At 44.8% G+C, this 22,197-nt stretch overlaps 1 protein-coding gene across 1 annotated transcript; it reads left to right on the forward strand.

Annotated features, from left to right (window-relative positions):
• Positions 1-3,361: 3,361 nt before the first annotated feature.
• On the forward strand, positions 3,362-8,766 carry LOC541806 (cellulose synthase 8). The gene is made up of 12 exons (NM_001111488.2): positions 3,362-4,014; positions 4,112-4,223; positions 4,317-4,482; positions 5,137-5,403; positions 5,477-5,822; positions 5,912-6,049; positions 6,161-6,286; positions 6,383-6,595; positions 6,683-6,971; positions 7,161-7,357; positions 7,451-7,801; positions 7,898-8,766. Exons 1-12 carry the CDS (start codon positions 3,520-3,522, stop codon positions 8,480-8,482), a joined length of 3,285 nt encoding a protein of 1,094 aa, NP_001104958.1. The 5' UTR covers positions 3,362-3,519; the 3' UTR covers positions 8,483-8,766.
• The last annotated feature ends 13,431 nt before the right edge of the window (positions 8,767-22,197 follow it).

The following is a 22,197-nucleotide window of genomic DNA, read 5'->3' on the forward strand; positions in this document are numbered from 1 at the left end:
GACCGTCCGGTAAGGCTAGATTGCTCCTACTACTACTAATGAATGTAAAGAACAATGCAAATAAGGTAATTTGATAAAAAAAGATTTGATTGGATCTATTGTAGGAGCGTTAATTGACTGTACCCCTTCGTTTATATAAGAGGAGGTCTGGACCTATTACAAGCCTGCTCCCAAACAAATATCACAGAATTAGCTAACAAATCCCACAAAAATTAAGAACCCTAAAAGACTATGTTCACACGTGGACCGTCTGCGCCACCACCACACACAGTCCGCTCTGAGGGCCGGAACGTCCGATGCCTTTTTGTGCTCAACAACATAGAATCGATTTTCTCTAAAACTCCGTCTGTGCCAAATTAAAACTCATTTTAGATTATTAATGAATTAATACAACACTTGATATATATGTTTTATATATATGTCTAAATTCATCATCACATATTTAAATATAGACATCAAAATTTAGAGCTAAAAGTAAATAATATTTTAGTACGGGGCGAGTACAAACGTACGTAATCTACGCGGCTATTTTAATGTCCGCAGAACTTTTGATTGACAAAAGAACAATGCGCAAGCTGCAGTCAGTATGTACACGTATGGAATTCTTATAAATGTATCTGCGCTGTCGGTCTTGGTACCTATGCTCCTAATCAATAATACTCTCTTCATCATAAACTATAATTTTAACTCTCCCTCCATCCTAAATTATAATTCTAACTTTTTAATAGTGAAAATACCTTAATTTCAATTAAATTTACATAATAAAGTAACACTATATATAATTTCGAATAAATATATTAAAATTTTAACTATGTTTTTTATAGAATATCTATTTAATGTAATAAAATTTTATATTTTTATTATATTGGTTAAACCTAAAATGCTTTGACTTTTTTTTAAAAACAAAATATGTTATGATTTGGAATGAAGAGATACAACGTTTCACTGAAACACATTACACATCACTCTACGTGGCCATGTCTCAGTTTTTACAGTTTTTATTTTTATAAAGCTGGCTTCGAGTTGATTTTTTTTTTTTACAAATATTCGAGTAGTAGCATTGTCTGGTCTTGCATTTATTTTATCTTTTCCCGGTGTATTTATTTTGTCATTCACTAGGCTGCCACAGTGCCGCATGAGAAATTTGCTATTTTACCACTCTCAATTTTGGCTGTCTGTTATTATGCCATCCCGTGTCTATGACTGGTGGGACCGTCTGTGTCTATGATTTGTGGGTCCGATGGCATATTGGCGAAGCCCACAAATAATAATGGCAAAATTGCCAATGGCTCCATGACAGAGTGGTTCCATTGAATAAAATAGAGCATTACTCACATGCACCACAATTAATGACACTTGACCTACCACATCCCCATGCCTTGATTCCCGTTAACTTTTTTTAAATATCTTATATTTAGGCTCATGATAGTGCCACAATATAGAATCGAAGCAAATATATGTTTCTATTCCTACACGGTTGCCTCACTGTTACTGTGCTTCGGTGAGTGAGCCCTATCAGTACTACTCACTTCTATGAGTGTAAGTTCTATGATGTTGCTTTTATCATGTTATGTGAAGTAAAATAAAATATAAATGGAATATATCTTTAATACTATCAAAGGTGAATGGAAGGAGTAGAAAGTTCTATGTTTTAGCTTTATAGATATTTAATTTTATGACTCGTAGAGAGTTGGTAATCGTGTTTCATCCTAATAAAACTTGTTTGTTTCCTCTCTTCATTGAAACGTCCTCATATCATAAAATATTTACGTGACAGCTTATTAAATATAAAAATGAAACTCTGACAAAGACTAGCTTTATTCACAAGTCAAAACGGAGGTGATCCACAACACACTTTTAATTGTGTGCCTCGAGAAACACGTTAATTTTTTCCCTTGCCAAGTAGTAGCGCTCTATTGTTTATCGCCACTCTATCTCCATCATCCACCACACCGTATATCTTGTCTTGACTGACATTATTACCTTTGAAGTCAATGTTGACACTCTACTCTAACGTGGAAGGCCTCTAATCCTTTATTTTAAACTTTACTTTATAAATAATATCTTACACACTCCACCAAAAACAGACTCACTTAAGATTGCCTCCCATTCTAACGAACACCATGATAAAACAAGAAGTGGTCCTAGCTAAAGATTTAATGTGACTGTGATAATACAAGACTTGACCAACTGTACTTGAACATTGGTGATGAATACAAGAATAGTCTTACTTTTAGGAAATGCTGGTAATAACCGGAAATCCCCCTTCCTTGAGTTCATCACGACTACAAAAAATAATATATACTACCTTCATTCACATATATATATATATATATATATATATATATATATATATGATACCGTTGATTTTTTTCAAAAACTTTGACCACTCGGCTTATTCAAAATATTTATTCAAAAATGTAAAATTTTAAGCCAAGCATAAATCACTTTAGTGATAAAACAAATAACAAAAAAATAATAATTTATTATTTTTTGAATAAAACAAGTGGTTAAAGTTTTTTTAAAAAAGTCAACGGTATCATATATTTATTAATGGGGGAGTACTCTACAATGAAATCATATTAAGATAGCATAAACAATGGAAATGTGTGCATTTCAAAACAATTTGGCGCAACGCAACACTACTCATAGCCACCCCCATCGCTACTGATAGCATGCCATAGATTCGTCAATCGTCACAATGTTAGAGAAATTAAGACGAGACGTGTGTTAATGGTTGTAAAGCCACAGATTTATGGTATCAAAACTGTAGATTTTCTTTGAGTAGTTTGATAAAAACTTTTGTCGAACATTTTTTTAAGGGCTAATTTGGAAACCACGTTTTCTCAAGTGATTTTTATTTATCTAAAAGAAATTAGCTTATTTTTTTGGTAGGAACTTTGAAAAAATAAATCAAACTAGCCATAACTGAAATTTTTTACCCAAGTTCACATCAGGTGTCGCTGTTAACCTTCCCTTAATAATAGAGATGTCCAGGCCAGCAAAAGCACAATTAAGCTGATCAGACATTCTACCAACCTTTTCCTTTTCCCACCCCTCTCTCCCTATCACCCACTGTCAGTCCAATCAATAGTTGCCGTTTTGGTGCTTCACCGACACCGACACTTTCTCTCCCCTCCTTTTCTTTAGAGAGAGATAGAAAAAAAAACAAAAGAAAAGCCTCAGCACGCTAATCATCAGCAGCTGGTAACAACGCGGTGGTTGCGCTGCTCGCCTCTACAAGCAACGCACCAACGCCAACGCGGCGCGGCATTATTATACACCACACCACCACACCCACCCATCCCACAGCTCATATACCAGAGCCGGAGCAGCTTAGCGCAGCCCAGAGCGGCGCCGCGCCAAGCACAACCCCCACCCGCCACAGCCGCGTGCGCATGTGAGCGGTCGCCGCGGCCGGGAGACCAGAGGAGGGGAGGACTACGTGCATTTCGCTGTGCCGCCGCCGCGGGGTTCGTGCGCGAGCGAGATCCGGCGGGGCGGGGCGGGGGGCCTGAGATGGAGGCTAGCGCGGGGCTGGTGGCCGGCTCGCATAACCGGAACGAGCTGGTGGTGATCCGCCGCGACCGCGAGTCGGGAGCCGCGGGCGGCGGCGCGGCGCGCCGGGCGGAGGCGCCGTGCCAGATATGCGGCGACGAGGTCGGGGTGGGCTTCGACGGGGAGCCCTTCGTGGCGTGCAACGAGTGCGCCTTCCCCGTCTGCCGCGCCTGCTACGAGTACGAGCGCCGCGAGGGCTCGCAGGCGTGCCCGCAGTGCAGGACCCGCTACAAGCGCCTCAAGGGCTGCCCGCGGGTGGCCGGCGACGAGGAGGAGGACGGCGTCGACGACCTGGAGGGCGAGTTCGGCCTGCAGGACGGCGCCGCCCACGAGGACGACCCGCAGTACGTCGCCGAGTCCATGCTCAGGGCGCAGATGAGCTACGGCCGCGGCGGCGACGCGCACCCCGGCTTCAGCCCCGTCCCCAACGTGCCGCTCCTCACCAACGGCCAGATGGTACGCCTGCTCCTCTCCCTCTCCTCTGCCGCTTGCTTTCTTGCATTGCTTTCGGTTGAAGTTGAGCTCGATCATGACATGCTCGCCGCGTCCCTAGGTTGATGACATCCCGCCGGAGCAGCACGCGCTCGTGCCGTCCTACATGAGCGGCGGCGGCGGCGGGGGCAAGAGGATCCACCCGCTCCCTTTCGCAGATCCCAACCTTCCAGGTGCGTTATTGACGCTGTTTGCTGTTGGAATCTGCCAGTGCGAATGCCATAATGTCTACCCGTGTGCTGACGACCGTCTTGCTGGTGCCGCAGTGCAACCGAGATCCATGGACCCGTCCAAGGATCTGGCCGCCTACGGATATGGCAGCGTGGCCTGGAAGGAGAGAATGGAGGGCTGGAAGCAGAAGCAGGAGCGCCTGCAGCATGTCAGGAGCGAGGGTGGCGGTGATTGGGATGGCGACGATGCAGATCTGCCACTGTATGTGCTGTGCTCATCCGCACTTGTTGACTTATGAGTAGTTCTTTGATTACTTTCCTTTGGGTGCTGAGTGCTGACGGTGCGCTACAGTCTGTATGCTTATTGCTGAAGTAAGCTGATGCCATCTGCTTGCACTAGATATCTAATGAGTTATAAGAGTGCGATGTACACTTTTATTAAACTGTTAATCTCAAACTAGGCACACACAAAAGTGATATCAAATTTAGTTAGGAAATAAAGGGTTACAGTATTTAATCACAGTATATCTAAAAATATGCAGATATAGCTTTGTTATTACTTACTACATTGCTAGATGCCACACAACTACATGAGTTGGAGAGAATCCAGAATACAAGCTCAACTGTTTATGCAATGCTGAATTTGTAGACTAAGATGATACATCAACTATATTTTTTTTTTAAGTGGTGTATCTGTTGCTTCATTTCATGTTAATGTTTTTCATCATGTTCGTTGCATGTATATTCATAGAAACCTACATAGTGGTGTAGATAATTTTGCATTGCATTTTATGATCTTATCTTTATCTTCTAAGTCATCTGCAATATAGTTTTTGATAACGAAAACTTTGCCTTTTCTTTTCATAGAGTATTACTAGTAGATGGTTCTAAATTGTTATGTAAATTTCTTGTGCAGAATGGATGAAGCTAGGCAGCCATTGTCCAGAAAAGTCCCTATATCATCAAGCCGAATTAATCCCTACAGGATGATTATCGTTATCCGGTTGGTGGTTTTGGGTTTCTTCTTCCACTACCGAGTGATGCATCCGGCGAAAGATGCATTTGCATTGTGGCTCATATCTGTAATCTGTGAAATCTGGTTTGCGATGTCCTGGATTCTTGATCAGTTCCCAAAGTGGCTTCCAATCGAGAGAGAGACTTACCTGGACCGTTTGTCACTAAGGTTAGTTGCATCCTGAATGGAATAAACCCTTGCAAAGTTCTAAAGCTAAAAAGTTCATTGCTTGTCTGACCAGGTTTGACAAGGAAGGTCAACCCTCTCAGCTTGCTCCAATCGACTTCTTTGTCAGTACGGTTGATCCCACAAAGGAACCTCCCTTGGTCACAGCGAACACTGTCCTTTCCATCCTTTCTGTGGATTATCCGGTTGAGAAGGTCTCCTGCTATGTTTCTGATGATGGTGCTGCAATGCTTACGTTTGAAGCATTGTCTGAAACATCTGAATTTGCAAAGAAATGGGTTCCTTTCAGCAAAAAGTTTAATATCGAGCCTCGTGCTCCTGAGTGGTACTTCCAACAGAAGATAGACTACCTGAAAGACAAGGTTGCTGCTTCATTTGTTAGGGAGAGGAGGGCGATGAAGGTACCATGTTTATCCTGTATTATGCTTTTCTGGTGCAATTTCCTATCTTGTATGAACAGGCTAGTTACATGGCTTTGTTCTTCATTCAGAGAGAATACGAGGAATTCAAGGTAAGGATCAATGCCTTGGTTGCAAAAGCCCAAAAGGTTCCTGAGGAAGGATGGACAATGCAAGATGGAAGCCCCTGGCCTGGAAACAACGTACGCGATCATCCTGGAATGATTCAGGTAGGTGTTTAACAGTTAATCGTTGCCATTTGTCCTACTTCTCCCTTTGTTTTCTCCGAACTGAAGGTTTATTCTACTTAACATCGAAATTCTCAAATTTTGTGTCAACAGGTATTCCTTGGCCAAAGTGGCGGTCGTGATGTGGAAGGAAATGAGTTGCCTCGCCTGGTTTATGTCTCGAGAGAAAAGAGGCCAGGTTATAACCATCACAAGAAGGCTGGTGCCATGAATGCACTGGTAAAATCTGTGCACTTTATGTCTTTTACAATTCTTCTTGTAACCTAATAGCAGTGCATGACTGATGCTTTGTTGTTTTGTGTTCATAATTGATAGGTCCGTGTCTCTGCTGTCTTATCAAATGCTGCATACCTATTGAACTTGGACTGTGATCACTACATCAACAATAGCAAGGCCATAAAAGAGGCTATGTGTTTCATGATGGATCCTTTGGTGGGGAAGAAAGTGTGCTATGTACAGTTCCCTCAGAGGTTTGATGGTATTGACAAAAATGATCGATACGCTAACAGGAACGTTGTCTTTTTTGACGTAAGATTCAACTTCCCTGTTCGAACACACACCTTAAGCTCTTCATTTTATTGTCGATGTCTCATATTTTTTTTGTAACACCTGCAGATCAACATGAAAGGTTTGGACGGTATTCAAGGACCCATTTATGTGGGTACTGGATGTGTTTTCAGACGGCAGGCACTGTATGGTTATGATGCTCCTAAAACGAAGAAGCCACCATCAAGAACTTGCAACTGCTGGCCCAAGTGGTGCCTCTCTTGCTGCTGCAGCAGGAACAAGAATAAAAAGAAGACTACAAAACCAAAGACGGAGAAGAAGAAAAGATTATTTTTCAAGAAAGCAGAAAACCCATCTCCTGCATATGCTTTGGGTGAAATTGATGAAGGTGCTCCAGGTACTGTCAACCTTTCAAACATAGCTTACAACAGCACCGCTAGAGTTCAAAGGCATATGCTTAGATTTCAAAAACCAGGACAATCCTGTTCAACCATTTCCTGTCGACTTCACTACCTGTTGTGTAAAAGGGAGGAGAGCATTTCTGTCTCTATTTGACACTTGTAAATAACATTTCACTGTTCTCCAGGTGCTGATATCGAGAAGGCCGGAATCGTAAATCAACAGAAACTAGAGAAGAAATTTGGGCAGTCTTCTGTTTTTGTCGCATCAACACTTCTTGAGAACGGAGGGACCCTGAAGAGCGCAAGTCCAGCTTCTCTTCTGAAGGAAGCTATACATGTTATCAGCTGCGGCTACGAAGACAAGACCGACTGGGGAAAAGAGGTCTATATACCATATAACCTGACTCAAAAGACTTGCGACTAACTCTACTAGAGATGTATTGTACTAAGTAGACCACCGGTTCCTTCCTTGCAGATTGGCTGGATTTACGGATCGATCACAGAGGATATCTTGACTGGATTTAAGATGCACTGCCATGGCTGGCGGTCTATTTACTGCATCCCGAAGCGGCCTGCATTCAAAGGTTCTGCGCCTCTGAACCTTTCCGACCGTCTTCACCAGGTCCTTCGCTGGGCCCTTGGGTCCGTCGAAATTTTCTTCAGCAAGCACTGCCCACTTTGGTACGGATACGGCGGCGGGCTAAAATTCCTGGAAAGGTTTTCTTATATCAACTCCATCGTTTATCCCTGGACGTCCATTCCTCTCCTGGCTTACTGTACCTTGCCTGCCATCTGCCTGCTCACGGGGAAGTTTATCACACCAGAGGTAAATATATGGTATCGTCATTAAAACAAAGAAGAGTTATGGCTCTATTTTTTGAGTTTAGTCTTAGCGTCAATTTTTTTTTTGTTGAAATTGCAGCTTACCAATGTCGCCAGTATCTGGTTCATGGCACTTTTCATCTGCATCTCCGTGACCGGCATCCTGGAAATGAGGTGGAGTGGCGTGGCCATCGACGACTGGTGGAGGAACGAGCAGTTCTGGGTCATCGGAGGCGTTTCGGCGCATCTGTTCGCGGTGTTCCAGGGCCTGCTGAAGGTGTTCGCCGGCATCGACACGAGCTTCACCGTGACGTCGAAGGCCGGGGACGACGAGGAGTTCTCGGAGCTGTACACGTTCAAGTGGACCACCCTGCTGATACCCCCGACCACGCTCCTCCTGCTGAACTTCATCGGGGTGGTGGCCGGGATCTCGAACGCGATCAACAACGGGTACGAGTCGTGGGGCCCCCTGTTCGGGAAGCTCTTCTTCGCCTTCTGGGTGATCGTCCACCTGTACCCGTTCCTCAAGGGTCTGGTGGGGAGGCAGAACAGGACGCCGACGATCGTCATCGTCTGGTCCATCCTGCTGGCCTCGATCTTCTCGCTCCTGTGGGTCCGCGTCGACCCGTTCCTCGCCAAGAGCAACGGCCCGCTCCTGGAGGAGTGTGGCCTGGACTGCAACTGAAGTGGGGGCCCCCTGTCACTCGAAGTTCTGTCACGGGCGAATTACGCCTGATTTTTTGTTGTTGTTGTTGTTGGAATTCTTTGCTGTAGATAGAAACCACATGTCCACGGCATCTCTGCTGTGTCCATTGGAGCAGGAGAGAGGTGCCTGCTGCTGTTTGTTGAGTAAATTAAAAGTTTTAAAGTTATACAGTGATGCACATTCCAGTGCCCAGTGTATTCCCTTTTTACAGTCTGTATATTAGCGACAAAGGACATATTGGTTAGGAGTTTGATTCTTTTGTAGCAATGTGTCCCGCCCCCCCACTGTTGTTGTAAAATCCGCCCATTCGCCCAGAACCGCGGTGGGCGGCGCTGCTAGCTTTGTGATCATATAGAAAACGACTTGGTTGTTTTTGGACATTTTGAATTGAAGGAAGGATGAAGAAGGTATGGAACACATGTTTGTGTTTTGTGTTTCCGTCTTCCTTTTTTTTTTGGTCTTCGGGAATGGTGTGGAGTGGAGCATGCATGAGGACGGTCTCATCCCGGAGGGGCTGGCAGGCAGCTGGCTGCCACCAAAAAGTCGAAAGACTACTAGATAGAAGCGGCATGGGCGCTGCGACCGACCAAACCGCCAAGCGAGACCGGCTGAGGAGGGCATGGGCGCCGAAAGCCGCCGCCGTGGGCCGTGGCTTCCTGCTGGCCTGCAACTCTGCACGGTGCCGGTGCACGTGAAAAGCCTCCTGGTTCGCGAGCGGGGGGCCCTGGGGTCCCCTGCGTTCACGCGGCGGAAGCGGAAGGAGGCAGGAGGCTGCAATGTGCATGTGAGGCTCAGGCTAGCCGGCGCTGGCTTGGCTGCGTGTGGCGCCGCTCACTACTGACGCGTCGGGGATTGATGTTGTCCTGTCGGATGCACTCGAGTCACGGGGACGGCGGGACTGGACTGGGGCAGCAGCCAGCAGCCACCCCTAGTACTAAGGAGTCTGGGCCGGACTTTTCGAGTGAGCACAAGTACAGCCTAAAAATAAGAGCTCAAAGTACGACCCGGCATAAAATAATATGGGTCGGGCTAGCACGGCTGACGGTCCGAAGGCAGGTCTAGGCCGAGTCTCAAATTCCGACCCGTCGGGCCCTCAACATGGCCCGCATAGATGAGTCGGGTTTGAGACAATACGACCCAATTAAGACCAATCTATTTAATTTCTTTAATTTAGTAAGATATCGACTTTATATTGTTGTTATGTTTAGAGTTTATATGGTTAAATAATGCTATAATTGTTTAATATCTTTAATTTAGTAAGCTATAAATTTTATATGGTTATAATATTTTAATTTTATGTGGTCAAATATGCGGACCGGGTTTGGGCCGGCACGGCTCAACGAACGCACGACGTGGTTTAGAGCCGGACTGGATCACTGTTTTTATACTTCGGTCTGGCATGACATGACCAAAAAATTATTTAGACTTTCTTGGCTCGAACCCGTTTAACATGAAGCACGCGGGCTGACTCGGCCCGGTCCAATTTCCGGGTGGGGGTGCCCGGATATTGCTTGCAGCGGCAGCGAATTTGGGGCACAGAGGGCGAGCAGCTAGCGAGTTTACTACTACTCCCCGCCATCCATCCTCCATCTGCTGCGAATTTTGGCCATGCCCGGGAACACCCGCGAAAAAGTACGACGGGAAAGCTTGCGACCGCGGAGCAAGCCCATTGGACTCACAAGACCATTCCTTGCCTTTCGGCTTCGCGTAATAAAAAATATGGGCACTGGGGGGCTGCAAAATGCGCAACTTCTTTTTTCTTTTCTTCTTCCAGAAGGACGACCATCATGACCGTACGATTTTGTATGCGGCACCCTGCATGCTGCAGCATACATGAGAGGACGAGAACCACAATGTCGACGTAGAGGAAGCAGACAAATAGAGAACAGTCACGACGGCGATTCTCAAAAACCTGATACAACGTCTATCTTGTACAGGGACATGAGAGAACGTAGGCTTCAAAAGATCATACTCCCCAGCCCTGATGGCACGGCGGCGGCGAGATGAGGAACACGAGGGCAACACATGTAATACCCAAAATATTAACTTGTGATTTAAGGAGATCCTTTAGAGAATAATAATAATAATAATAATAATAATAATAATAATAATAATAATAATAATAATAATAATAATAATAATAATAATAATAATAATAATAATAATAATAAGTACCTTTGATAAGTAATTGGACTTTAGAATTCACCTTTTCTAAAGTAAATGATCATAATAGATTAATATTAGTTCAGGGCAGTAGAAGTATTATTTATATTAGACTTTTGTTTGGTATTTGAAATCTGGAGTTCAAAACTAGAATTTAAATTTAGTTTGAAAACTTGAATTTAGAAATAGACAAGAAAATGGAAAAGAAAAAGAAAAAAAGAGAATTACATGTGCTGGGCCGCTTCTCTAGTTTTCGGCCCACCAAATGGGTGCTCGCGCGCGCCTGCGGGCCCAAACGCGGCCGCTGCGGTGGCTGGTGCTGACGTCTAGGGCCCATGCACCAGCGTCGACCGCGCCACCAGGTGATGTGCTCTGCCACTGGATCCTGGGTTCGACCTACCTGTCTCACTGACCGCGCCATGCTCTGGTCTCACAGCCGCTGACGGGTGGGTCTAGGAGGTCAGCTCCTTCCCCCTCAACGAACACATTGTGCATGGCGGGGGTCGCGTCAATGCCGCGTGGACCGTTACTGCGCCCGGGCCTAATCCACGCCTATTTAGGAAGCCACGATCCCGGATATTTCCCTTCCTACTCCTTGCCGCTCCTCGAGACCATCACCGTAGAGGGTCCTCGCGTGCTCGCCGGTGGCGAAGGGTAGCACCATGAACCGGATCTGTCGTCGCCTCTCTCACCGGTAAAACCTCGGGACCCAATCCGCTTTACCCTTTGCATGAAGTATTTAAGGTTTTCGATGGAGGTGGAGCACTAGGGCGGCGTTGGGCCTTGCACGATAATGATGCCGCCGTGGGGGGAATTGGTGGGCTCTCGCCGCCGATGTCGGGAGTTGGGGGGTCTCTGTGGACCGTTGATCCCATGGCCAAAGTCTAGGATCAGATCTCTGGTAAACGGTTTGATCCATGAATCTGCGCCTTTGATCAGTGGATGAGCCGTCGAGATTTAACCAAAGGGTGATGAGCCGAGTGCTGTCCGATCATAGATGGGCGTGTGAGGTTGGATCGCGTAGTAATGAACCCGAGCTGTTGGATCTAGATGGGTGGTGTGGATTAAATTGGCCATACCTGTTCGGTGGCGGCTCTGGGCGGTTGATCCTCGGATCGACGGTGTGGAATATATCGCGTCTCATTAAAGCTGGGCCGTTGATCGTCGATCTGACGACCGTAGTAGCGTACCAGTTCGTTTAAAGCTTGATCTAATTTGGACCACTCAGATCAGATCATGCGGTCCAGACTTCAAGATACCCCTTCACTGTGGACTTATTTTGTATGAGCCCCTCGGCTTTCACAAAATCAACTCGCAGTTCTCTCAGGTTCAAAGAATCTCACAAACAAGTCCTAAAATTTGTAATCAGATCCCTGTACTTATAGAGAATCATGCCTGCTGTCCACTAAGGCCTATAAATTATATAAAACAAATCTAAAAACGATTCTTAGTATAAAAATAATTCTAGAAACTTGTTTAATTCATATTTAATCCATCTTAACTCCTTTTTGATCCATTCCAGTTGCATTAAATTCATATTAATATTGTTTATCATCTAGTAACCTTGTATTAATATGAGGCCTATGTTTAAATCTTGTACCTCATTTATTTTATAGTAAACACTTAAACCTTTGGAAAATCATAACTCTTTAATCGTAACTTTGAATTTAGTGGTTCTCGAACCTAGGATCTAGTTGTGAAGCGTAAATCATTATTATGTAGTATGTTCTTATGTTTGGTGTGATGTTAGTTTTGCCTATACCATGTTTGTTTGTATTGCTACGAGTAGCTGCGAGGTTACGAATCACTTGAAGGTCAAGTTGGTACCTGGGTATCTCGAGTCTAAGGCAAGTTATGTCCTTGATCACTTTTCTCTACCTAATAATGTTCCTATTAAGCACTGTGATATGCTCAGGTTAATTTCATGGGTGAAAGTCGCCTAGAGGGGGGGGGTGAATAGGGCGAATCTGAAATTTAACAACTTAAGCACAACTACAAGCCGGGTTAGCGTTAGAAATAAAAGCGAGTCCGAGAGAGGGCGCAAAAACAAATCGTAAGCGAATAAGAAGTGAGACACAAGGATTTGTTTTACCGAGGTTCGGTTCTCGCAAACCTACTCCCCGTTGAGGTGGTCACAAAGACCGGGTCTCTTTCAACCCTTTCCCTCTCTCAAACGGTCCCTCGGACCGAGTGAGCTTCTCTTCTCAATCAAACGGGAACCAAACTTCCCCGCAAGGACCACCGCACAGTTGGTTTCTCTTGCTTTGGTTACAATTGAGTTGATCGCAAGAAAGAGTGAGAGAAAGAAGCAATCCAAGTGCAAGAGCTCAAATGAACACAACAAATCACTCTCACTAATCACTAAAGCTTTGTGTGGAGTTGGGAGAGGATTTGATCTATTTGGTTGTGTCTAGAATTGAATGCTAGAGCTCTTGTAAGTAGTTGGAAGGTGGAAAACTTGGATGACTTGAATGTGGGGGTGGTTGGGGTATTTATAGCCCCAATCACCAAACTTGACCGTTGGTGGAGGCTGCTGTCGACGGGTGCACCGGACAGTCCGGTGCGCCACCGGACACTGTCCGGTGCGCCAGCCACGTCACCAGGCCGTTGGGGTTCGACCGTTGGAGCTCTGTCTTGTGGGCCCGCCTGGCTGTCCGGTGGTGCACCGGACAAGTCCTGTAGACTGTCCGGTGTGCCACCCGCGCGTGCTCTGCTCCTTTGCGCGCGCAGGCGCGCATTTAATGCGTTGCAGTCGACCGTTGCGCGTGAAGTAGCCGTTGCTCCGCTGTCACACCGGACAGTCCGGTGTGCACCGGACACTGTCCGGTGACTCACCGGACAGTCCGGTGAATTATAGCGGAGCGGATTCCCGAAGCTGGCGAGTTCAGAGTTGCTCTCCCTTGGGGCACCGGACACTGTCCGGTGAATTATAGCGTCGAGTTCCCGAAGGTGAAGAGTTGGGCGTCGAGTTCCCTGGTGCACCGGACACAGTCCGGTGGTGCACCGGACAGTCCGGTGCGCCAGACCAGGGTGCCTTTCGGTTGTCCCTTGCTCTCTTTGTTTGAACCCTTTTCTTGGTCTTTTTATTGGCTTAGTGTGAACCTTTGGCACCTGTATAACTTATAGACTAGAGCAAACTAGTTAGTCCAATTATTTGTGTTGGGCAATTCAACCACCAAAATCATTTAGGAAATAGGTGTAAGCCTAATTCCCTTTCAATCTCCCCCTTTTTGGTGATTGATGCCAACACAAACCAAAGCAAATATAGAAGTGAATAATTGAACTAGTTTGCATAATTGTAAGTGCAAAGGTTACTTAGAATTGAGCCAATATAAATACTTATAAGATACGCATGGATTGTTTCTTTATTTTTAACATTTTGGACCATGCTTGCACCACATGTTTTGTTTTTGCAAATTCTTTTGTAAATTCTTTTCAAAGTTCTTTTGCAAATAGTCAAAGGTAGATGAATAGAATTTTGAGAAGCATTTTCAAGATTTGAAATTTTCTCCCCTGTTTCAAATGCTTTTCCTTTGACTAAACAAAACTCCCCCTCAATAGATTCCTCCTCTTAGTGTTCGAGAGGGTTTTAAGATATCAATTTTGAAGATGCTACTTTCTCCCCCTTTTGAACACAATAAGATACCAATTTGAAAAACTCTTTTAAAATAAGGGTGGTGGTGCGGTCCTTTTGCTTTGGGCTAATACTTTCTCCCCCTTTGGCATGAATCGCCAAAAACTGATACTTTGAGTGAAATATAAGCCCTTTTCTAACTAATTTCTCCCCCTTTGGCCAAAAGACATATGAGTTAAGATTATACCAAAGTTGGAGAGATGCTCGGAGTGATGGCGAAGGATGAGTTATGGAGTGGAGTGGAAGCCTTTGTCTTCGCCGAAGACTCCAATTCCCTTTTAATATACCTATGACTTGGTTTGAAATATACTTGAAAATACATTAGTCATGGCATATAAAAGAGACATGATCAAAGGTATACTTGTGAGCTAAGTGTGCAAGACATCAAAAGAAATTCCTAGAATCAAGAATATTTAGCTCATGCCTAAGTTTGTTAAAAGATTGTTCATCTAGTGGCTTGGTAAAGATATCGGCTAATTGATCCTTAGTGTTAATGTATGCAATCTCGATATCTCCCTTTTGTTGGTGATCCCTTAGAAAATGATACCGAATGGCTATGTGTTTAGTGCGGCTATGCTCAACGGGATTATCCGCCATGCGGATTGCACTCTCATTATCACATAGGAGAGGAACTTTGGTTAATTTGTAACCATAGTCTATAAGGGTTTGCCTCATCCAAAGTAGTTGCACACAACAATGGCCTGCGGTAATATACTCGGCTTCGGCAGTAGAAAGAGCTACGGAATTTTGCTTCTTTGAAGCCTAAGACACCAAGGATCTTCCCAAGAACTGGCAAGTCCCCGATGTGCTCTTTCTATTGATTTTACACCCCGCCCAATCGGCATCCGAATAACCAATTAAATCAAAAGTGGATCCCCTAGGATACCAAAGCCCAAACTTAGGAGTATAAACTAAATATCTCAAGATTCGTTTTACGGCCGTAAGGTGAGCTTCCTTAGGGTCGGCTTGGAATCTTGCACACATGCATACGGAAAGCACAATGTCCGGTCCAGATGCACATAAATAGAGTAAAGAGCCTATCATCGACCGGTATACCTTTTGATCGACAGATTTACCTCCCGTGTCGAGGTCGAGATGCCCATTGGTTCCTATGGGAGTCTTGATGGGCTTGGCATCCTTCATCCCAAACTTGTTTAGAATATCTTGAATATACTTTGTTTGGCTAATGAAGGTGCCCTCTTGGAGTTGCTTCACTTGAAATCCCAAGAAGTACTTCAACTCCCCCATCATAGACATCTCGAATTTTTGTGTCATGATCCTACTAAATTCTTCACATGTAGATTCGTTAGTAGACCCAAATATAATATCATCAACATAAATTTGGCATACAAACAAATCATTGTCAAGAGTTTTAGTAAATAAAGTAGGATCGGCCTTTCCGACTTTGAAGTCATTATTGATAAGAAAATCTCTTAGGCATTCATACCATGATCTTGGGGCTTGCTTGAGCCCATAAAGCGCCTTAGAGAGTTTATAAACGTAGGTAGGGTACTCACTATCTTCAAAGCCGGGAGGTTGCTCAACATAGACCTCTTCCTTGATTGGTCCATTGAGGAAGGCACTTTTCACGTCCATTTGATAAAGCTTAAAGCCATGGTAAGTATAGCATAGGCAAGTAATATACGAATTGATTCAAGCCTAGCTACCGGTGCATAGGTTTCACCGAAATCCAAACCTTCGACTTGTGAATATCCCTTGGCCACAAGTCGGGCTTTGTTCCTTGTCACCACACCATGCTCGTCTTGCTTGTTGCGGAAAACCCACTTGGTTCCTACAACATTTTGATTAGGACGTGGAACCAAATGCCATACCTCGTTCCTAGTGAAGTTGTTGAGCTCCTCTTGCATCGCCACCACCCAATCCGAATCTTGTAGTGCTTTCTCTACCCTGTGTGGCTCAATAGAGGAAACAAAAGAGTAACGCTCACAAAAATGTGCAACCCGAGATCTAGTGGTTACCCCCTTATGAATATCGCCGAGGATGGTGTCGACGGGGTGATCTCGTTGGATTGCTTGGTGGACTCTTGGGTGTGGCGGTCTTGGTTGTTCATCCTCCTTGTCTTGATCATTTGCATCTCCCCCTTGATCATTGCTGTCATCTTGAGGTGGCTCATCTTCTTGATCTTCTCCTTCATCAACTTGAGCCTCATCCTCATTTTGAGTTGGTGGAGATGCTTGCATGGAGGAGGATGGTTGATCTTGTGCATTTGGAGGCTCTTCGGATTCCTTAGGACACACATCCCCAATGGACATGTTCCTTAGCGCGATGCACAGAGCCTCTTCATCACCTATCTCATCAAGATCAACTTGCTCTACTTGAGAGCCGTTAGTCTCATCAAACACAACGTCACAAGAAACTTCAACTTGTCCAGAGGACTTGTTAAAGACTCTATATGCCCTTGTGTTTGAATCATATCCTAGTAAAAAGCCTTCTACAGTCTTAGGAGCAAATTTAGATTTTCTACCTCTTTTAACAAGAATAAAGCATTTGCTACCAAAGACTCTAAAATATGAAATATTGGGCTTTTTACCGATTAGGAGTTCGTATGATGTCTTCTTGAGGATTCGGTGTAGATACAACCGGTTGATGGCGTAGCAGGCGGTGTTGACCGCCTCGTCCCAAAACCGATCCGAAGTCTTGTACTCATCAAGCATGGTTCTTGCCATGTCCAATAGAGTTCGATTCTTCCTCTCCACTACACCATTTTGTTGTGGGGTGTAAGGAGAAGAGAACTCATGCTTGATGCCCTCCTCCTCAAGGAAGTCTTCGATTTGTGAGTTCTTGAACTCCGTCCCGTTGTCGCTTCTAATTTTCTTGATCCTTAAGCCAAACTCGTTTTGAGCCCGTCTCAAGAATCCCTTTAAGGTCTCTTGGGTATGAGATTTTTCCTGCAAAAAGAATACCCAAGTGAAGCGAGAATAATCATCCACAATAACTAGACAGTACTTACTCCCGCCGATGCTTATGTAAGCTATCAGGCCGAATAGATCCATGTGTAGGAGCTCGAGTGGCCTGTCAGTCGTCATGATGTTCTTATGTGGATGATGAGCACTAACTTGCTTCCCTGCCTGACATGCGCTACAAATCTTGTCTTTCTCAAAATGAACATTTGTCAGTCCCAAAATGTGTTCTCCCTTTAGAAGTTTGTGGAGATTCTTCATTCCAACATGTGCTTGTCGGCGATGCCAGAGCCAGCCCATGTTGGTCTTAGCAATTAAGCAAGTGTCGAGTTCAGCTCTATCAAAATCTACTAAGTATAGCTGTCCCTCTAACACTCCCTTAAATGCTATTGAATCATCACTTCTTCTAAAGACAGTAACACCTACATCTGTGAAAAGACAGTTGTAGCCCATTTTGCATAATTGAGATACAGAAAGCAAATTGTAATCTAAAGAGTCTACAAGAAAAACATTGGAAATGGAATGGTCAGGTGATATAGCAATTTTACCGAATCCTTTGACCAAACCTTGATTTCCATCCCCGAATGTGATCGCTCTTTGGGGATCTTGGTTTTTCTCATAGGAGGAGAACATCTTCTTCTCCCCTGTCATATGGTTTGTGCACCCGCTGTCGATTATCCAACTTGAGCCCCCGGATGCATAAACCTACAAAACAAGTTTAGTTCTTTGTTTTTGGTACCCAAACTGTTTTGGGTCCTTTGGCATTAGATACAAGAACTTTGGGTACCCAAACACAAGTTTTTGATCCCTTGTGTTTGCCCCCAACAAACTTGGCAACTACCTTGCCGGATTTGTTAGTCAAAACATAAGATGCATCAAAAGTTTTAAATGAAATGTCATGATCATTTGATGCACTAGGAGTTTTCTCCTTAGGCAATTTAGCACGTGTTGATTGCCTAGAGCTAGATGTCTCACCCTTATACATAAAAGCATGATTAGGGCCAGAGTGAGACTTCCTAGAATGAATTCTCCTAATTTTGCTCTCGGGATAACCGACAGGGTACAAAATGTAACCCTCGTTGTCCTGAGGCATGGGAGCCTTGCCCTTAACAAAGTTTGACAATCTTTTAGGAGTGGCATTAAGTTTGACATTGTCTCCCTTTTGGAAGCCAATGCCATCCTTGATGCCAGGGCGTCTCCCATTATAGAGCATGCTTCTAGCAAATTTAAATTTCTCATTTTCTAAGTCATGCTCACTAATCTTAGCATTAAGTTGAGCTATGTTATCATTTTGTTTCTTAATTAAGGCTAGGTGATCATGGATAGCATCAACATTAATGTCTCTACATCTAGTACAAATGGAAGTATGTTCAACGGTAGATGTAGAGGGTTTGCAAGATTTTAATTCTACAACCTTAGCATGCAATATATCAATCTTACTTCTAAGGTCGGAAATGGAAGCATTGCAAACATCTAATTCTTTAGCCTTAGCAAGCAATTTTTCATTTTCATTTCTAAGGCTAGCAAGAGAAATATTCAATTATCCAATCTTAGCTAGCAAATCAACATTATCATTTCTAAGATTGGGAATTGAAACATCACAAGCATTTGAATCAACCTTAGCAATTAAACTAGCATTCTCATTTCTAAGGTTGTCAATAGTCTCATGGCAAGTGCTTAGCTCACTAGATAGTTTTTCACACTTTTCTACTTCTAGAGCGTAAGCATTTTTAACCTTAACATGCTTCTTGTTTTCTTTAATAAGGAAGTCCTCTTGGGTATCCAAGAGATCATTCTTCTCATGGATAGCACTAATCAATTCATTTAATTTTTCTTTTTGTTGCATGTTTAGGTTGGCAAAAAGGATACGCAAATTATCTTCCTCATCACTAGCATTATCATCACTAGAGGACTCATATTTAGTGGAGGATTTGGATTTAACCTTCTTCTTTTTGCTGTCCTTTGCCATGAGGCACTTGTGGCCGACGTTGGGGGAAGAGAAGACCCTTGGTGACAGCGATGTTTGCGGCGTCCTCGTCGGAGGAGGAGTCGGTGGAGCTCTCGTCGGAGTCCCACTCCCGGCAAACATGGGCATTGTCGTCCTTCTTCTTGTAATATCTCTTCTTCTCCTTTCTTCTCCCCTTCTTGTCATCGCCCTTGCCACTATCACTAGATAATGGACATTTTGCAATAAAATGACCGGGCTTACCACATTTGTAGCAAACTTTCTTGGAGCGGGGTTTGTAATCCTTCCCCCTCCTTTGTTTGAGGATTTGGCGGAAGCTCTTGATGATGAGCGCCATTTCCTCGTTGTCGAGCTTTGAGGCATCGATGGGTGTTCTACATGATGTAGACTCCTCCTTCTTCTCCTCCGTCGCTTTGAATGCGACCGGTTGTGCTTCGGACGTGGAGGAGCCATCAAGCTCGTTGATCTTCTTTGAGCCTTTGATCATTAATTCAAAGCTCACAAAATTCCCGATTACTTCCTCGGGAGACATTAGTGTATATCTAGGATTTCCTCGAATTAATTGAACTTGCGTAGGGTTAAGAAAAAAGAGGGATCTTAGAAAAACCTTGACCATTTCATGGTCATCCCATTTCTTGCTCCCGAGGTTGCGCACTTGGTTCACCAAGGTTTTGAGCCGGTTGTACATGTCTTGTGGCTCCTCCCCTTAGCGAAGTCGGAAGCGACCGAGCTCCCCCTCGATCGTCTCCCGCTTGGTGATCTTGGTCACCTCATCTCCTTCGTGCGCGGTCTTTAGCGTGTCCCAAATCTCCTTAGCACCTTTTAACCCTTGCACCTTATTATACTCCTCTCGACTTAGAGAGGCGAGGAATATAGTTGAGGCTTGGGAGTTGAAGTGCTGGATTTGGGCCACTTCGTCCTCATCATAATCTTCATCCCCTACGGATGGTACCTGTACACCAAACTCAACAACATCCCATATACTTTTGTGGAGTGAGGTTAGGTGAAAACACATTAAATCACTCCACCTAGCATAATCTTCACCATCAAACGTTGGTGGTTTGCCTAATGGGACGGAAAGTAAAGGCGTATGTTTAGGAATGCGAGGATAGCGTAGTGGGATCTTACTAAACTTCTTGCGCTCATGGCGCTTAGAAGTTACAGACGGCGTGTCGGAGCCGGAGGTGGATGGCGACGAGGAGTCGGTCTCGTAGTAGACCACCTTCCTCATCTTCTTCTTCTTATCACCGCTCCGACGCGACTTGTGTGAAGGGGATTCCTTTTCCTTCCCCTTCCCTTTGTTGTAGGACTCTCCCGATGGAGCCTTCCCGTGGCTTGTAGCGGGCTTCTGATACCAATTGAAAGTCGCCTAGAGGGGGGGTGAATAGGGTGAATCTGAAATTTAACAACTTAAGCACAACTACAAGCCGGGTTAGCGTTAGAAATAAAAGCGAGTTCGAGAGAGGGCGCAAAAACAAATCGTAAGCGAATAAGAAGTGAGACACAAGGATTTGTTTTACCGAGGTTCGGTTCTCGCAAACCTACTCCCCGTTGAGGTGGTCACAAAGACCGGGTCTCTTTCAACCCTTTCCCTCTCTCAAACGGTCCCTCGGACCGAGTGAGCTTCTCTTCTCAATCAAACGGGAACCAAACTTCCCCGCAAGGACCACCACACAGTTGGTTTCTCTTGCTTTGGTTACAATTGAGTTGATCGCAAGAAAGAGTGAGAGAAAGAAGCAATCCAAGTGCAAGAGCTCAAATGAACACAACAAATCACTCTCACTAATCACTAAAGCTTTGTGTGGAGTTGGGAGAGGATTTGATCTATTTGGTTGTGTCTAGAATTGAATGCTAGAGCTCTTGTAAGTAGTTGGAAGGTGGAAAACTTGGATGACTTGAATGTGGGGGTGGTTGGGGTATTTATAGCCCCAATCACCAAACTTGACCGTTGGTGGAGGCTGCTGTCGACGGGCGCACCGGACAGTCCGGTGCGCCACCGGACACTGTCCGGTGCGCCAGCCATGTCACCAGGCCGTTGGGGTTCGACCGTTGGAGCTCTGTCTTATGGGCCCGCCTGGCTGTCCGGTGGTGCACCGGACAAGTCCTGTAGACTGTCCGGTGTGCCACCCGCGCGTGCTCTGCTCCTTTGCGCGCGCAGGCGCGCATTTAATGCGTTGCAGTCGACCGTTGCGCGTGAAGTAGCCGTTGCTCCACTGTCACACCGGACAGTCCGGTGTGCACCGGACACTGTCCGGTGACTCACCGGACAGTCCGGTGAATTATAGCGGAGCGGATTCCCGAAGCTGGCGAGTTCAGAGTTGCTCTCCCTTGGGGCACCGGACACTGTCCGGTGGTACACCGGACAGTCCGGTGAATTATAGCGTCGAGTTCCCGAAGGTGAAGAGTTGGGCGTCGAGTTCCCTGGTGCACCGGACACAGTCCGGTGGTGCACCGGACAGTCCGGTGCGCCAGACCAGGGTGCCTTTCGGTTGTCCCTTGCTCTCTTTGTTTGAACCCTTTTCTTGGTCTTTTTATTGGCTTAGTGTGAACCTTTGGCACCTGTATAACTTGTAGACTAGAGCAAACTAGTTAGTCCAATTATTTGTGTTGGGCAATTCAACCACCAAAATCATTTAGGAAATAGGTGTAAGCCTAATTCCCTTTCAATGGGACCTAATAGGTTTCCCTAGAATTGTTTATCCCACACCTTGTTTACCACTAAACTTTTGGGTAGTATGTGCTATTGCTCTACTTGGTTTTGGGATTAATGTTACATTTGAATTATGATCATGTTCCAATATGTTGTTGTTTTAATTATTGTTCATGACAAAATCATTGTGTTAATTGGAACATGGAGCTTAACTTGAGATAACTGAAAGGGAAATAGGCTTACACCTTTTTCTAAATTGATTTTGGTGGTTGAATTACCCAACACAAATAATTGGACTAACTAGTTTGCTCTAGTCTATAAGTTTTACAGGTGCCAAAGGTTCACAATAAGCCAATAAAA

This window comes from Zea mays, chromosome 7, assembly GCF_902167145.1.
Source record: "Zea mays cultivar B73 chromosome 7, Zm-B73-REFERENCE-NAM-5.0, whole genome shotgun sequence".
In the NCBI taxonomy this organism is placed as follows: domain Eukaryota; kingdom Viridiplantae; phylum Streptophyta; class Magnoliopsida; order Poales; family Poaceae; genus Zea; species Zea mays.

Bases quoted from the DNA above. Each gene is read 5' to 3' on its own strand.
- LOC541806 (NM_001111488.2), top strand. From the start codon at position 3,520: ATGGAGGCTAGCGCGGGGCTGGTGGCCGGCTCGCATAACCGGAACGAG. The intron at 6,050-6,160 runs GTAGGTGTTTAA...TTGTGTCAACAG, and splicing joins ATCATCCTGGAATGATTCAG to GTATTCCTTGGCCAAAGTGG. The intron at 7,358-7,450 runs GTCTATATACCA...CCTTCCTTGCAG, and splicing joins AGACCGACTGGGGAAAAGAG to ATTGGCTGGATTTACGGATC.